This window comes from Carica papaya, chromosome 6 (assembly GCF_054855325.1).
Source record: "Carica papaya isolate Zhongbai chromosome 6, ASM5485532v1, whole genome shotgun sequence".
In the NCBI taxonomy this organism is placed as follows: Eukaryota; Viridiplantae; Streptophyta; class Magnoliopsida; order Brassicales; family Caricaceae; genus Carica; species Carica papaya.
In genome coordinates, this window is record NC_142314.1 from 33,469,480 (window position 1) to 33,487,954 (window position 18,475).

At 31.4% G+C, this 18,475-nt stretch overlaps 4 protein-coding genes across 6 annotated transcripts; 3 read left to right on the forward strand and 1 right to left on the reverse strand.

The window, feature by feature from the left end:
• Positions 1–4,293: 4,293 nt before the first annotated feature.
• On the forward strand, positions 4,294–8,440 carry LOC110814905 (NAP1-related protein 1-like). 3 transcript variants are annotated; one of them, XM_088222958.1, is made up of 10 exons: positions 4,298–4,584; positions 4,999–5,121; positions 5,242–5,292; positions 5,410–5,487; positions 5,652–5,768; positions 5,851–5,915; positions 6,571–6,628; positions 6,797–6,850; positions 6,990–7,058; positions 8,201–8,440. In XM_088222958.1, exons 1-9 carry the CDS (start codon positions 4,459–4,461, stop codon positions 7,008–7,010), a joined length of 693 nt encoding a protein of 230 aa, XP_088079084.1. In that variant the 5' UTR covers positions 4,298–4,458; the 3' UTR covers positions 7,011–7,058; positions 8,201–8,440. The 3 variants fall into 3 exon arrangements, with proteins under 3 accessions (XP_088079083.1, XP_088079084.1, XP_088079085.1); XM_088222959.1 differs by lacking the exon at positions 6,797–6,850 and having other exon boundaries at positions 4,299–4,584; XM_088222957.1 differs by lacking the exons at positions 6,571–6,628; positions 6,797–6,850 and having other exon boundaries at positions 4,294–4,584.
• Positions 8,441–10,193: 1,753 nt separating this feature from the next.
• Positions 10,194–11,583, forward strand: LOC148253547 (blue copper protein 1a-like). Its single transcript, XM_088223082.1, has 2 exons — positions 10,194–10,444; positions 11,097–11,583. Exons 1-2 carry the CDS (start codon positions 10,279–10,281, stop codon positions 11,435–11,437), a joined length of 507 nt encoding a protein of 168 aa, XP_088079208.1. The 5' UTR covers positions 10,194–10,278; the 3' UTR covers positions 11,438–11,583.
• Positions 11,584–12,810: 1,227 nt separating this feature from the next.
• On the forward strand, positions 12,811–14,662 carry LOC110814854 (protein trichome birefringence-like 43). The gene is made up of 5 exons (XM_022042436.2): positions 12,811–13,192; positions 13,306–13,477; positions 13,668–13,843; positions 13,921–14,079; positions 14,151–14,662. The coding sequence occupies exons 1-5, from the start codon at positions 12,927–12,929 to the stop codon at positions 14,581–14,583; spliced, it is 1,206 nt and encodes a 401-aa protein (XP_021898128.1). The 5' UTR covers positions 12,811–12,926; the 3' UTR covers positions 14,584–14,662.
• Positions 14,663–15,105: 443 nt separating this feature from the next.
• LOC110814904 (protein trichome birefringence-like 43) lies at positions 15,106–17,275 on the reverse strand. The gene is made up of 5 exons (XM_022042485.2): positions 16,725–17,275; positions 16,255–16,426; positions 15,800–15,975; positions 15,549–15,707; positions 15,106–15,459 (listed from the first exon to the last, which is right to left on the reverse strand). The coding sequence occupies exons 1-5, from the start codon at positions 16,976–16,978 to the stop codon at positions 15,156–15,158; spliced, it is 1,065 nt and encodes a 354-aa protein (XP_021898177.2). The 5' UTR covers positions 16,979–17,275; the 3' UTR covers positions 15,106–15,155.
• Positions 17,276–18,475: the final 1,200 nt, after the last annotated feature.

The window sequence follows — 18,475 nt, forward strand, 5'->3', positions numbered from 1 at the left end:
TGAAGATTGGGAGAGAGGTTCTTATCCACAATCTGTTTCAACATATTTGATGAGTATATTTCTCATACTGAGGCTTATTTATGCCAAGATGGAACGACTTATACCTATATGACAAGGTTGATGTGAGAGTTCAAAGATGACATATTAGTGCTGTAAGTTTCCTCTTTGCTCCTCAAAGTTAAGGAGGGTTGGGTTTTCAAGAGTTTTAGTGTTTTAAATGGTTATGCTCACCAAACAAGCTTAGTGGTTAGTAATTGACCGAAGTTCTCTCTTATTCTAACTTCTTAAGGCAAAATATTTTTAGAATGAAAAATTTGTGGATGTTAAATCAGGAGGAAGCCATAGTTACACATGATATAGTATTTTTACAAGGAGAGAGATCCTATAAGAGGGTTTCAGATGGCGTGTTAGGATGATTGACATGTAAGGATTTAGGAGGACAAATAACTTCCTATTAGTCCGACAAAAAAGGCCCTCTTGCGTCATCTGTACAATAGGTGATTGTAACGACCCAAAATTTAAATGAAGTGTATGTATTAAAAATATCAAATGCGAAAGCGTAATAAAAATTTTGATTAACATCCCTTACACAATAACCAAAACGTACTCAAAACATGAAGGAACAAACTAACTAAAAGAGATACTCAAAATAAGAACTATAAATATAACTATGAAGTCTTTAGGCGTCCCCTTCGCCGTCTTCCTGCGGAACGGGCTCGGGAACAACGTCTTCCTGATCTGAAATGATTAAATAAGGAATGAGTTACACCAACCCAGTAAAAACATCACACTATCTCACCGCCACGGAAGTAAAGGTGAGTAGAAAACAAAAATGATCAATGGAGCATAATTTATAATAAACTCGTTTATTAACATAAAAACTTTTACTATTCACTTACCTCGGTGAGGTCCATGAAAACCACATATGAAAGCAATAACATTATCATCATCATGAAATCATATAGACTTTATAACATAACACTTATCATGCCTTTGCATTTCAATCATTAAACAACAAATTTTCTTCTTTTACCAGTCTACTAGTATCCATGGGGATCCATAGGGGGTCCTCGCTACCCGTGAACCATTACATTATAATCTGATTCCAGGGCCGTCCCCATACCCCGTCCGGTATGGGCGCCAAAACCATGAACCTCTATATCTCGTCCGGTATGAGGGTGAAACAGGCCGTCCCCATACCCCGTCCGGTATGAGCGCCAAAACACATAAGGTCTCCATACCTCTTCCGGTATGAGAGACCACGTTCCCGGTAGGGTTCCCTACGGACCCGGTCCGTCCACCATCTCCCAAGATATCTAGTCAGGCTGTCCACATTATCCATTTATCAATTCACATAACCTTTTTGCCTTTTTCCTTGATCTCAATCATCCAATCATACACAACATGTAAACCAGTAATTGACACCAAACAAGACAACACAGTATCGGGTTCACCATAATACAACCCAAAATAAAGAAACCATGATTCATACATACGAGACCATAACATAATTATATCAAACATCATACTGCATTTAATACCGAAAATTAGATCAAACAATGACAGACCAACACTATATCAGACTCGGGCTCCATTGGCAACCTTAATCAATTATACATCTATAAAATCACAAAGTATAGTTTAATTATTTATTTAGTTTTGATACCGTGATAGGAAATAGGATGAGGGGTCCTTACTTGTTTCGGGGTCTGAAATCGACTCTACAGTGCGCCTACAAGCTGTCCCTAATTTTCCTGATTTTTTTTTCGGAAAACTGAAACGCACTACCGGTACCTGCACGTGTCCCAAAAAATCTCAAATCAGACATAGGGCCCCTTTAAGCCAATATCGAAATTCTGGCACGACGGCTCCACCATGCTTCGGCGACAGCGGCTCCGCCGTGCTTCGGCGACGGCGCCGACGCAAGCGGCGGCGATCCACCTCGGGTTGGCCGTTTTCGGCCGAATTCGGCCAAACTTGCATTGGTCCCTGCGATAAAACAACCCTAGAGCCCTCGAGGGGCAAAAAAATCACGAAAAACTGAGATTTACCGGCGGCGGTGCTCTCGGGTGCGGCGGCACTTCCGGTGTAAGTCGCGTTTTGATATTTGGCTCCGATCAACCTGTAGAGAAAAGAACAGTGATCACAGTGGTATAAAATTTGCATAGAACGGAGGTCGGGAGGGGCCTCATCGGAGGCAAAAACAGAGGGGGGTCGCGGCGTTGGTGCCGGACTTCGGCTTGATTTTTCGGCCGTTTAACCGGTGGTTTGGCTCCAGTTTGGCCATAGGCGGACTCAGCATCGAAAAATGAGCCAAGGAGAAAAAATTTACCTCGATTGGCGGTCGAAAACCTCTCCGGTGCGGCGGCGGGTGGCGGCGGCTGGCTCCTCCGGCGTCTGGTTCTTCTTCTCCGGCGAGGAACTGGCGGCTAGGGTTTTGTGGTCAGGTGTGGATGGGGTTATTTATACCCTTTGCCTTTTAATCTCGATCGTCCATCAAGATTAAATCTGGACCGTCTGATCGCGATTTAATTGGGATTAAATATGGGCCGTCCATCGCGATGCAATCTGGGCTGTTCGTGCCTGATTGAATTTGGGCCGTCCGTACTCGTGAATCTGGGCCGTCTGTGCGCACGTTTAATCTGGGCAGTCCGTGCGCGCGGGAACGAATCTGGGCCCTCCGATCATGCGCACGTGGATCGCCTACGTGGCCCGTCCCGTGTCAAAGTTTCCTTACCACGCGGCGTGCCCTGGTTGGCTGGGGTTGCTGACCGGGCTACTGACGTGGGTGCTGACGTGACACAACTTTTTTAAATTGCATTTTGACCATCGGTTTTCGATTTTCTTTTCAAAAACATATCCAGAATTTAAATTTTCACCCATTTTTTTCTAAAATCAATTTCAATTAAATCCAAATAATATTTTTACCCAATTTTATCATTATTATTATTTTTATTTTTATTAAATTAAATAAAAATCTAAAAAATTCAAATTAAAAAAAAATAAAAAAAAAATAAAAATAATAAGAATCAAATTAAAAATACTTAAGTGTTACAGTGATTGACTTATTTCATCATGACTTTCAAATTTCTGATATTACATTAATTTTTTCAATAAAATAATATATTTCAATTGTTTTAATTTTTAATTTTATTTATTTAATAAATTTTACTTCAAATTTTCTTTTGACACATTTATTTCTACTCATTATTTTATGTATTTTTAATTTTTATATATTATAAGTACATATTAAATAAAATTATTAATCTATAATAAATACCGAATTTCACCTGATTTTATTTATAGAGTATTTCTAATGCTAAAACACTGAGAGACAAGAAGCAGTAATAGTCTTAAGTCTCAAAGAGTTACCGCTTATAACTTAGTCTTCAAGATTGAAATTCATATTTTTTATGCCAGTATCTAACAATTACGGATTTGATATTGCCATAAGTACTTTTAATTAAGTGGAACACCTAATAAACTGAGAGTGAAGATGGTCTCTCTTTTTTTTGGGTGAAAATATTACATATGGTTCCAAGAGCGAAAAGTATAAAATTGGGATTCAATGTCGGAATGCTTTTTTTGGACGAACTTTGTCGCAGATTTAGGGAAATATCTAGAAAATGCATTATGGAAGAGTTCAACAAAATCTTGCAAGAAGTTTCAATGTTCAGTTATCAAAAGAGATTTGAAAAATTGATTTGAATCATATTGAGAGATAACCTATCTTTGCCTGAATGCTATATGTTTCAAGTTTTGTAAGTGGTAAAAGTAAAGCCAATTGATGATTAAGCTCCTAAAACCCTATAGCCTAAATCAAGCTCTTGAGATTGATTAAAACGAAAGAATCGGAAATCTTTTGAATACTACTCAACGTTATGTTGATTAAATTTCTGCATAATAAACAACACTTCCATCTTAAACTTTATTTTAGATTTTCTTTTGACAGATTTATTTTTACTCGTTATTTTATATATTTTTTAATTATTATATCTTACAAATATATATTAAATAAAATTATTAATCCATAATAAATGTCGAATTTTATCTCATTTTATTTATAAAATATCAGAAAAATTAACTTATTTTGTAAAATAATAAAATTTAGCTTCATGTAAATTTTATATTAAATGAAAAAAATGCATTTTAAATTGTGGAACATGTAATTAAATTTAAAAAATATATTTCTTATTTCATTACCAAGGAGCAAGCAAAAGATAAAAAGAAAAATATTTGAGGTGCCAGCTGGACTTAGTAGGACCCACAAACAAAAAAAGGGAGACAGCTGCCGATGAAAGGAAGTCCAATCTGTCAGTCTTATCTCTCCTATAAATACCACTTCACTCACCAACCTCAGTTTCCAGTTCCTTGTCTCTCGTTTGCCGACACTTTTCCGACAAAGTTAGCCGCCTTCCTCTCTATCACCCAAGAAAAAGTTAGGGTTTCTGGCAGAGAATGGCGGCGCCGGACAAGGGAAAGAGACCCAGGCTCGATGACGAGCAAGACTCTGACCTTTACCCCAATCGCTATGTTAATCTCCGTATCGAGCAGTTGCGGGAGATTCAGGAGGAACTTAACAAGGTTCGCTTCTCGTCCGCGACCTCTATCTACGTGCATGTCTCACTTTTCATACACACACACACACACACACACATATATAATAACACACGTACACATAAACTGGAAATGACCATACATTTTCTGATGAACTGCGTGGATTTTAGCTTTCATTTGTTGCTTTCTTTTCCCAACTTCATTTTCTAATGAGATATCATGAGTAATTTATTTACCTTTTGTTTCGGCATCTAGTGATTCTGATTTCGTAATTTAATTGTTCTTTTTTTCCGAACCGACTATATTAAGACCCTAATTTTCTCAGATTTCTTATATTTCTTTGACTAAGTACGAAAATATCGATTTAGTTATGTAAACTTGATCATGTTGAATGGTTTCATGAATCTAATAAAGGGTTTAATTGCTTTTGATGCTTGATAGATCGCTGAAGAAGCTGCTGAAAAGGTGTTAGAAGTTCATGAAAAGTTTGCTAATTTGAAGAGGCCTATTTATGACAAGAGGGATGAGCTAATCAAATCTATACCTGAATTATGGTTGACTACGGTGAGTGGTCTACCCATTTTCTGAATTATCTACTTCTTGTTATGTTCAAATATACTGAAATTTCTAGATTTTATGATTAAAAAAAAAAAAAATTGCTTCACGAAATATTGCTTTATGCAGTTTATGAGTCATCCTCTATTATGTGACTTTTTGAATCGGAAAGATCAGGAGGTATGCCATATGATTATATCATTTTCAAGTTATTTGTAGTAAATTTCATGATTCTTATGCTATGCTGAGAATATGTTCTATCTATTTCATAATTTTGGTTGCATTATGTTCAAATAGATACTTAGCTATTTGAATTCTATTGAGATGAACGAGTTTAAAGGGGAGGGAGCAGGATATGGCTACTCAATCATTTTTGTGAGTCGCCTCCGACCTTTTTCCACATTTATACTGTTCATTCTTCTGAAAACTAATTATTATTCAGAATTCTAGTTTTTGGTTAATTATTTATTTTCCTTCTTTGCTACACAGCTTGTGTCTTAAGTGCCTTACGAACTATTTTTGCTTGCTTATACTCACAGCATTTTAAGGAGAATCCTTATTTTGAAGATGAAACGCTGACCAAAACTTTTACATTTTTGGAGAACCAAATACCAGATAAAATAACTGGTGCAACCATCAAGTGGAAGGAAGGCATGGTAGTAATGTTTCTCTCATATCATACACAATGCTATATCTTGTTTGTTATTCTCTCATATCCTAATTATGTAATTTGTGAAGGGTAACGCTAATGGAGTTGGCATTCACACAAGAGGAAAGAAGCGGGCACTGACATATGATGATAGGTAAATTATATATAATATATATATATAGAAATGGCATGCATTATAGAGTAAAAGCTTTGCAGTAATTTCCTTATGTTTCCCGTGCACTAAGGTATATGGTGATTTGATGACATCCATTTTGTTTGAGCAATAACTGAAATTGATGAGCCGTTCAGCAAAGTTAGATGAGTAAGGATAGGATTTCATTGCATAAATTTAACGAAAACCTTGCTAAATATATCACGGTTATCCTAATTTAGTTCGTAACTGCTCTATGGCTGTCAAAAAATACAACTCTTATAGTGTGCAGAAGGTTTGTCAGACATAAAAGTTTGAGTTAAAATGCAAAGTTTTTTTTTTCTTCGCCTTTCAGGAACCAACAACTCAATATGTGATCAGTTTAGGGTTATTTCATATTTAGGCAAATGTTTTGCATACTATAAATTTAATTTCATAATGCTTATTCCTTTGAAGTATATAAGATTTGAGCCCATTTTCCCTGCAGTCTTGTTCCTCTTAGAAAAAGTTTGAGTTGCTGATTCGTTTCCATATTTTTTGCCAATCCAAAAGGATTGGTGAAAGAAACGTGCCTCTTGATTCTTTTTGATTGTTCATGTTCGTAATTATGTGTGTTTGATCAACTTCATCTAGTTCATCACTAATATTTTGGATGCAGTTTCTTCGGTTGGTTTACTGAACCCCTAGAGAAAAGCATGAAAGAGTTTCAAGTTGAGGTTAATTTTTTTTATCCTTATCATTATTTATGTTTTGTTAAGCTTTCTAATAGTTTTTTTGATATATAATTAGTGGTCGTTGATTGGTTACAGAAAATGACATTACTTAATGATTGTAATAATTAAAATTTATCGTCGTCTGGTTTAATATATGTTTGGAAATTTCAGATTTCATTGATGATTAAGGAAGAGTTATGGTCCAATCCTCTAAAATACTTTTATGTAATTTTTCTTCTTTATTCTACTTTTCATCCTTATTGTGGATACTTTTTTTTTCTTTTTTTATTTATATTTGTTGATATAAGAGAAATTATTTGGTCGATATGATATTTTTTTCAAATCTATGAATTCACTATTCTAGGATGATGAGGATTTTGATTAAGATGAGGAATCTGATGAAGACGAGGATGATGGTGAAGATGATACGAAGGTAATGTAATTGGAATTCCCAAACTTCGCAAATTTTTTTCATGAATAAATAATCAATATATGAATAGTCCTAAACTTCATAAATTTTTTCAATGAATAACTAATATCAAATATGAAGAGTCAAATATACATCTAGATACATATGCATGCAACTGTACATAATGTATTCTTTTGCTACAAGGGTTTTGAGGTTTTTACTTAATATTGTTTCAGCTATGATCATCAATCATCTTGGTGCTGCTTTTGGTTCAATTGGTTTTACATTATCTATTAATTCACACCCTTAACTTTCGTGTTACTCTTAAGATACAAAACTATGAGTTTGATATTATTCTTCTCTCCCTATCATCATAAAGCTTTATTAACGAGAATTCAATTATCTTAATTCGTAAAAATGAATTTCTTCTCCAAAAAATTTCAGATGAGAATATCGATTAGATTTAACATACAAATTATATTCTATATGTCAATACTAATATGAATTAGATGTAAGAATTAAGTAAAAATAAAATGAAATTAATCATAATTTAAACATAAATGTTATATATTTTTCCATTCTAATTTAGTGTATAAGTTAAAAACTAATCTTTTATGTGCAAAAAATATATGTTGATTATTCCAGGCAAAAATAGAATTTGATGATGTGAGAAACCTTGATTTCGTAAAGAATTGAGGAACCATATTGGTGAAGAACTATATTATCAAATTAAAGTGAATTTCCATGCAAGATAAGCCCACAACTACTTCTACCATAAATAGATTTCTAGATTCTTTTTGTTTGATCTAACCATTTTCCTTGGGCAAGTCTACTGCCGTGAAAAGATATATAGGACTCCTTTAATACCTTCCCTCTCCCCACAAACTTCATGCACAAACCAATCATGAGAACTTTCTCCATCAAGAGGACTGCTAGCCTTTAGTATATTTCAGTGCTCTTTTAATTCAACAATTGTGAATGCTCTCTTAATTTAGCAATTGTGAATCTAATATACTAAATTTTATGCCTTATATATATGAAGGAATGTTTAATTAAAAATCTAATATTTCTCTTAAAATCATTACATTATACACCCAATACTTGTCAATTTATTGCACTATATACATTTTGATTTGCTTAGTTCTGATTGAGTTCTTTCTGAGCAGGGAGTGGATCATGATTATGAGCATAGTTCTAATGATGGAGATCAGAGTGATGATTAAGAAGATGTCAGATTAGGCATGTTAATAAACTCTAGGATAGTTTTATGGTTTTCTTGTAAGGTGAATAAGTAATCCAATGATTACAAATATCTATAGTTGCTTAGCTATAAGACAATTTTTATAACTATTAATGGTGTCAGATTTATTAGGTCTTTACAAATGACTGCCATAGATTTTCTTACCTTTTTGGAGTATTTATCATTAGACATTTGAATTGCTTCTTCATGTTGAATATATCTCATTGCTTTGAGCTATTTGCATGATTCTCTCAGTTATACAATAAAGTTAGGTGTTTCAGTATACATATGTTTTATATGATGGCCTATGAGAATGCAATAGTGTTCAACATTTAGTTTGAACATGTTGCAATCTAAGCAACCGTTCTTTATGGAATGAGGCATTCTACCCTAATGAACATATATCAGTTTTGTCATACAATATAAATATGAAGTTTTTGTATTTAGATATCGCTACTGATCTCACAATAGTTTTGTACCAAAATTAAAATATGTGCTGATTTGGTCATAATCTTAAAGACTAATTTGCTTTAGTTTAATATTAGCTAATTATATATATGCACTTGGTGCAAATCCAACTTTCCTAAAGGCAACTCACTAATTTATTTTATTTATGAAATGATATAAATTAATTTCTTATACATTTATAAAAATTAATTTTATGAGCGTATCAAAATGTTGTTCTATGATGTTCAACGTAATTTGTCAAGTTATGTGTACATTTTTTGTAAATTTTTTTTTAAAAATTCTATTAGTGTATATTGACGTTATATGTGACGTGTTAAAGTACGTGCATATCTCTTTTAAATTTTATGACGCGTGTCTATATTGAAGCTCCATGTCAACGACCATGCATATATTTTTTTTAATCTTTTTTTATCTATATCTAAAGCTTCGTTTTACTATGACTCATTGTTTTTTTCTTCTTTCTAAGTACCATTTGCAGTCTTCTCGACAACTATTTCATTGCCGACAACGACCAAGAAATTATGTTCGAACTAAAACAAAAGCTATCCATTCAATCTAAAATTTTATTTTTAAAATGTATAAATATAAGAAATAGTATTTAAAAACACTGTTGTATGTTTGCATCTACGTTAAATTAGATTGGAATTTTATGTACAGTTGGAAAATTTGAGGTAATGGCCGGCCAAAGTCACATCCATTGACACTTTGTTACAGTTTTAACCAGCAATCAATACTCTGATCTTTTTATTATGATTATGTTATTGTAAAATATGTTTTGTAGTTTTTTCTTCTGAATGAGTTAAAATAAGTCTAAATAATTTATTATATTTTTTTTTATGATTAAAACGTTTCATGATAATTAGTTTTTTTAAAAAATTTATTTATTTATTATAATTATAATGAATTAAAAATTCGATATAATTTTTTAAATAATAAATAGATATTAAATTGCATAAAGTTATATAAAATTTGATATTAGCTAAAGTTTTTTTTTTAAATAATTTTTCTATTATAATTACTTGTATTGTTATTATTTTTTGTTATTTGAGATTCACGTAATTATTACATATAAATTTTATAAATTATAATTTAATATTTATTAACAAATTGAATCCAATTGATAAATATAATTTATATAAATATAACTAAATTAGATGTAAGTATAATTGTATCGAAAGACTTACAAACTAATTACGCGTAATTTCTTTTATTTGAATAATTATATGTAACGTTTGAGCATCTTAAGAATCCATCCACATTAAAACACCATATTTTTGGGTTCATTATGTTGGCTGCGTGTAATCCAAAGTTGGTTTTCGATGATATAATTTGTAGTATATATTATATATATATATATATATATATATATATATTATTGTAAGTAGCATGCCGACCCTTGCCGGTTCGTTTAATTAAGTTGGAGGAATTGTCGATGATGTTAATGAATGAAATCACTATATAAATCTCGCAATCAAAATCAACAAATCAAAAGCAATTAAGAGCTTAATCTGAATACAAATTTCAAATTAAGCTCTAATGACTTCTAATCATCTCATCATCCTTGCTGTCATCGCCATTGTTCTTCCCACAATTGCAGTGGCGACCGAATACATTGTCGGCGATTCTAATCAGTGGAAGAACAATAACTTCGATTATCAAGGATGGGCCAAGGACAAAGTATTTCGTGTTGGAGATGTACTTGGTATGTATCTATACACACACACACACACACACACACATATATGTAGTATATCTATATATAACTTTTTTTAGTATATATAAGAGTATATATTCTAGAAATTAATTACTATATATTTATTTTTTGAGTAGAAATTCATACATTTTATTAATAAGTTGAGACATGCATATAATCGTGGAATTAAATAAAAAGAAAAATAAGTATGTATTATTAAGTACCAATTATTAATTTATTCTAAATTATGAAATTAAAGACATGTATATATATATATTACAAAAATTTTAGGATAATTAAATTATAAGCACAAATTTTGGATTTATGAAAATAACTTACATTTTTAGCACTAAAAGTTTTAGTTTCACAACCCATATTGAAATGCTACTTAAATCGGTTTAGTGACACACGCACAATGTAACACATAAAGAATATACTTAACTACTAATAATAAAGTGGTTTAATAATTAAAACTATTGTGTTTTATTAAAAAAATTACAAGTTCGAATCTTATTGAAAATATTGAGTTTGTCACTTTATAAATATATTATAAGTTAATATTAACTGACTTATAATGTTTGATTCAGTAACTAAGTTGGACTTATAATGTCTTTTCTATCATATCATGTGTTATTGATATTAATTTTTTTTATTGGTATAGTATTCAAATATACTGCTGGTAAGCATAATGTGGCAAAAGTAGATGGTGCTAGTTTTAAAAGTTGCATAGCACCTGATGAAAATTCACCTCTTACAAGTGGAGATGACAAAATCACATTGGCTTCTCCTGGAAAAAAATGGTATATTTGTACTGTCGGATCTCACTGTGCTTCTGGCGGCCAAAAGCTTGTCATTGAAGTCGTAGCCGATGCTCCAGCACCTGCACCGTGGCAACAAACTCCGACAGCTCCTCCAACCACCAACTCAGCCTACACAATTTTATCATCAGCATATCATGTTTTTGTCTCCATCATCGTAGCGATTGCAGCAATCATAATGTAATAATCAATTTTTTTTTCTTTATTTAAGTATTTAATCTTCTTAGAAATAAAATTTTCTCATGATATTCATAAGAGTTGTACTTGTTGTAAAGCGGCGCACTTACTATTGATTTGCTGCTTCTCATGTGTTGGTTTATTGTTTTTTATTAGTAATAAAATATATATATTTTGTAGTTAATTTTTGATATTTATATGTATATCATATTTTTTTTTTTTTCAAAAATAAGTAACTAATACATAATAGAAACAAATTATAATACATAGTAAGAGTTAATGAATTCTAGTAAAGGATTTTTAAATCTTTTGAATTGAATCCCAAACCTACAACGAACGAGAAAGTACTTATCACGAAAAATTGAATCATCTTTTGATTGTTTATTCTTTCGAGAGGTATTAATCAATAGTAGTTTACTCTTTAAGATTATCAATAGATTAATTTTCTCGTTAATACATCTTAAAATTTTTTAATTGCGAAAGGAAAAATGAAAAGATACCATTTGAATGGTCATTATTTTTTTCTAAAGAAGTATAAAACTATTTTTTTAATAGTAAATTGATAGTTATAAATTTAAAAATAGGCCATCAAGCTCATGAATAATATTTGTCATGCGTAAGAAAGCATGATCAATTATCAATTCATAAATCAGCAGTAATACCAGCCATTGGTTACATACAAAAAGTTTATGCTAAGCTACTTGTATGCGCCACTATATATATATATATATATATTTATATAATATTGTACACCCTTTCTTAATCTTAAAGTCTAATTTGCTTTAAATTAATATTTGACTTATTATTATATGCGCTTAGTGCAAATCCAACCTCCATAAAGGGCAGTTTTTATAGATTTTTTTAAAATTTATTATCTCATTTTTAATTTTATGTTCTGTCTTAATAGAAATTTAATAAATTTAAAATAAATTTAAAATATGGGTATATTTGGTATGTATGTATGTATATATATACACATACATAATTGGGGTGGAGAAACTTTGGTCACAAGAATACGTAGCTAGGTTGATTCCATTAATGTCATTGTCACTATTATACCAATATCAATTTATATCATAGTGATATATACAACTTAATCTTTTTATTATGTCTTTTTAAATTTATAATAAGCTTGATTTCTTCCGTCAAAGTCATCTTCTTCATCTTCATCCTCTTTTTCCCAACTGGACAGGTTGCGTATAAAACCAGCTCTTCTTCAAACGAGAAAAATGCCGGCTATTTCAAACCATCCCTTTTTAATTATTACTTTTTATAATAATTCCTTAATTTCTCTCTTCTCCTTTTTTCTTTTCAATTTTTATATATGATTAATTCCTATATAATAATTACTTTCTAATTTATACGTCATTTTTTTCCTAGATAGTATCTACTTGTTTCTCAATATATACATCAAACATATACATATATATATATATAATATTTAATAGAAGGAAGGGGGCACGTGTGTTCCGGATTGTTTGGGGTGAAGGAAAAACATGGGTAGGTTAGGTATAGTAGTGGGCGTGAAGATCATCATAATTTATTTTCATCTTCTTCAACGAGAAGCAATTGCGGCGGAAGCGATTGTGAATGAATTATTATTCCATGGAAGGTGGGTTTATGATGATTCTAATAATTACCCTCTTTACAACTCATCCGATTGTCCTTTTCTACAAGATGAGTTCAATTGTATCGCCAATGGTAGACCAGACAACTTCTATCTCCATTATTCTTGGCAACCCTTTTCCTGCAATTTGCCCAGGTATATGTCTATACCTATACCTATATCTATATCTATATCTATATCTGTATATGTATATATATGTATATGTATTTGATCTCTCTCTCTCTCTCTCTCTCTCTCTCTCTGTGTAGGTTTGATGGAGAAGATTTGTTAAAGAGATTAAAGGGGAAACGGATGATGTTTGTGGGAGATTCTCTGAGTTTGAACCAGTGGCAGTCATTAACATGCATGCTTCACAAAGCAGTGCCGCATGCTAAATATAGCTTAAACAGACAAGGTTCACTTTCTACTTTCACTTTCCCTGTAAGATTCTCTTTCCTGAACCTTCTAACTTTATACATACATATATATATATGGTTACATGAGAAAAGAGTTGGGTTTCATTAATGATCAATGAACTTCATGGTCAAGTGAATATTTTGTACATATATATATATATGTATGTGGGTATGTATGTGTATAATGATGGATGGATGATATAAATGAATTTCAGGAATACAATGTTTCATTGCTGTTATCTCGGAATGTATTTCTGGTTGATTTAATCAGTGAGGAGAAAGGAAAAGTTTTGAAACTAAACTCAATTAGGGATGGAGTCATTTGGAAGGAAATCGACGTACTTATTTTCGACACGTGGCATTGGTGGCTTCATACGGGAAGAAAACAGCCGTACGATCAATACTAATCTCAATTAATTTATATTATTAACTAATCACATTATTAGTCTCTTTTTCAATAATTTACAGATGGGATTATATAGAAGATGGGAAAAATACATACAGAGATATGGACCGTTTGGTGGCATATGAGAAAGCACTGGAAACATGGGCTACGTGGGTCAACTTGAATGTGGACCCTACTAAAGCCGTGGTCTTTCTCCAAGGCGTCTCCCCTGATCATCTCAAGTAAGTTCATAAAAAACCTAATTAATTAGTTAATTAATTAATTAATTACTTGTTTTCTGGGTGATGTACAGTTCGAGCGACTGGGGTGATTGGAGTAATAAAACCTGCGAGAGTGAGACACAACCAGTGGCCGACACTAAATATCTACCAACTACAACACATCCAGGAGAAGTAATTCTGGAGAAGGTTTTGAATACGATGTCGTTTAAGCCAGTTTATTTGTTAAAAGTGACAGAGCTGTCACAATTAAGAAAAGACGGTCACCCTTCTGTGTACGGCTACGGAGGACGCCAAGGCATGGATTGTACGCACTGGTGTCTTCCAGGAGTTCCCGACACTTGGAATCAACTCCTGTACGCAAACGTACTTCAGAAATCCGGCATGCAAATATGCTTCTCAACTTCATCGACCGCCAATAATATTAATTTAATTACAATATTTAATTTCACGTGTATTTATTTTTGCTCTGTAATTTCTCTATCAATTCTTTTTATATATTTTTAAATTATATTTTAGTTAGATATATTATTCTTGGAAAAACTAAAATCTGCTGCTAATACAAAGTAAATTATTTTTATTTTTATTTTTATTATTATTATTATTTCGGTCAAAATTTAATTTTACTATGTTAATTTTATTGCGAAGTTAGAATAACTCTATTCTTACAACCAAACACCCACCTACCTCATATTTCCGTCAGACAAATCCGAACCTTATATTTCCGAGCCCACATTCAAATTTGATTACTGTTTAGGCCCGATTGAATAACAACCCAATTTAAATCTGTAATCAATATATACATATATATATGTAATACCAGAAAATAATATTCCCAGTTCATGAAATTCAAATTTCCACCCTTTTGACTTCTTTATGGCTTGGTATGAATCCATTAACTAGATGTTAGGCTGATTCAAATAAGGTGAAACTATATAAAACTAAGTTGAATAATCCCAATAAATAAAAAAAAATTTTCTAATCAAAATATTATTTTCTGTTCTAATAAAATAATAATAAATATGGATGTTTGATTTGAATTTGCAATAAATTAATTAATTAATTAAGATGATATAATTTTATAAATTTTGGACCAAAGTAGTATAAAAGAGTTGATTCCAAGTATCAGGAAGTCCAGGAAGACACCAATGAGTGCAGTCAATGCCTTGACGTCCTCCATGACCATAAATGGAAGGGTGACCGTCTTTCCTCATCTGCGATAACTCAGTTAAGTTCAGTAAATAAACTCGTTTCGCCATGTTATTCAAAACCTTATCTGCAACTACTTGTGCAGGATGTGCACCTCCTGGATACTTGAACCCATTAACTGGTCTTGTCTCTTGTTTGCAAGTCTTTTGACTTGGATCTCCCCACTCATTTGAGCTACAACACCATGAAAATATTATACATATATACGTACACACCATTAATAATCAATAATAAAATAATATATTATACAAATTACAACTTACTTCATATGATCAGGGGAGACACCCTGAAAAAATACCATGGTTTTAGTAAGGTCCAAATTTGAATTCACCCATCTAGCCCATGTCTTTAGTGCTTTCTCATAGGCCACCATGCGGTTCATGTCTTTATATGTCTTGTTCGTATCTTGAATGAAATCCCATCTGTAAAATATATGTATATTTTTTGTGTGTTTATAGTAAAGTTAACATGTTTTGTGTGTACATATGTATATATATGATAATGAATATCTTACGGCTGTTTTCTTCCCGTGTGAAGCCACCAGTGCCAAGAATTGAAAATCAAAACATCAACTCCTTTCCAAGAAACTCCACCATTCATTGAGTTGAGTTTAAGAACACGTGCTTTCTTCTCAAATACAATATCAACAAGAAACGCATTGCGATTGTACATCAATGACACGTTGTACGCCTGAAATTTCATTACATTATATTAAATTATATATACCGTAACACATATACATATAACACAAAAAACACACACACACACATATATATATATATCAGTCTATATATAACTAATCCTATTTCCTTCTACTTTATTTTACATTTACTAGCTCTCACAACAAAAGTATACATACACAATTAAAATAAAGGTTTACTGTATATATCTTATTAAGTAGTTGTGTGTGTGTGTCTATATATATATATCTGTAAGCATAGATAGGAGGAAATTAAGAACGTTACGCACGGGGAATGTGAAGGTAGAAAGGGGTCCTTGTCTCGTTAAGCTATACTTGGCACCAGGTATTGCTTTGTAAAGCATGCATGTCAGCGACTGCCATTGATTCAGACTCAATGAATCTCCAACAAACATCATCTTTTTCCCCCTTAATCTTCTTAATAAATTTCTGCCGTTGAATCTACATCACCCAAAATAATAATAAATATTATTGTTATGATTAACTAATATAATATATATATATTTATATATTATATTTGTCATAGTTTGCGTAATCTTAATATCTTACTTGATACATCTATGTAACAGCACAATTAATTAAAAACACGTTAGGTAATCTTTATTATCAAATAGACTTACCCGTATGAAATACATATTTATAAATTAATAATAAACTCCTATATCTTGAAGATAAAATAGAAAAAGAATATGTATGTATATATATCGTCGTAAGAAATTATTAATTAATTATTTGTTACCTTGGCAAAATGCACGAATAGGGCTGCCATTTATAATGGAGATATTGCTGATCTGGTCTACCATTGTTAAGGCAATTGAACTCCGCTTCTATGAATGGACAATCCGACGTCGCATTATAAGCAGGTCGATATAAAGGATTATAAACCCATCTCCCTCTGTAAATATTACATCCTCCGTCTGCATGCACTTGCTCAAAAACATGAACGCCGACTATAATACTCACTACTATATAACTATTTAACAACATACCCATCCTCCTGAAACTAATTAATTTCTAGCTCTCAACTTTTTCATCTTGATCAAATGGGAAACCACGTCTTTAGATAGTTCTATACAGTACCCTACATATACATATATATATATATACCTTTAATTGGTAATAACATATATACATATATGCAGGACGAAAAGGCAAGAGCTTTAGATATATATGATAGAGATTAAAAGATTTGTGTGGCTAGCTAATATCAAGAAGAGAAAATATTCAAAAGCCTCCGGAAGAAGGAAATTAAGGAGAAATTATACGGAGTTCATCATCTTGGATTGTTGCACTGACTCTCTACACGTTATATATATATATATATACATTATATATATATGTATATTCATGAGGGATAACAATGAGATGTGGGTTGAGGTTGACATGGATGGAATCTTTCCATTTATTATTTAATTTCTTGGGTCATGTGGGGTTACCAACAAAGAAGAACACCCACATGATACAAATTAGACTTGGCTAACTAAATAATGTTATTCTAATTTGTTTTTCTTTTATAAGTTTATATATTATGGTTGATGCTGCTTCAATTTTCATCTTCCTTTTTATATTTATGATCGGTTAAGTTGTCCATGATTATCCTTTAATAATCATCAAATTTGTACGTCATACATATATATATATATATATATATGTTCACTTTGTGAAGGACAAGAATATGTATGGTGGTATCTTTCGTAGCAAAGTTTGATGTCCCAACTTGCTTCTAATTAATTTTTGTAATTAAATGGAAGATATCAAAGTCTCAACTTGTACATATATATATATATATGTGTGTGTGTGTGTGGATATAACTATATCTGCAGGCAGTAGCTTATCTATACAAGTTGTATACATGAGCTAGCTAAGTAATTGGATTATTAAGCAATTAATATGTGCAAATTCGTACTTCTCATTTTACGTTTGATTTTGACTTGATGAGAATGTGTGTGTGTATATATATATATATGTATATATATCAATTAGTTAATTAACATTTAATTGGGGAATTTATACTAATTTTATTTCATTAATTCTACTTTTGAATTTTCGTCAGGGATGCTCTGCATATTAATTCATATTAAATTAGGAAGTTAATATCAATTTAAGAACTTCGAATTTCTCTAGTAATTAATGTTGGGAACATTTCGCTTTCTACCAACTTTCAGTACAACCCAAATTGGCTGCACCTATACACATATATATACACGTATATATGTATAGAATATCATCTCAAGGAATTTAGCTGTAATACTTACACAAGCATATTATTGTTTGAATTATTGAATTAATTACGTAAACTATCTTATAACTGCGTTTCATTTTGTTAATAATATAATAATCTTTTAAGCATAATTTAAATATAGTTCATTCCATTCAATAAAATATTAAATGTAGTGTTAGGCTACGTTTAATATTTAATTAGCTAGCTCTAATTTTTTGAATTTGTATTACACTCAATATATATATATTATATTAATTTTACTATAAGTA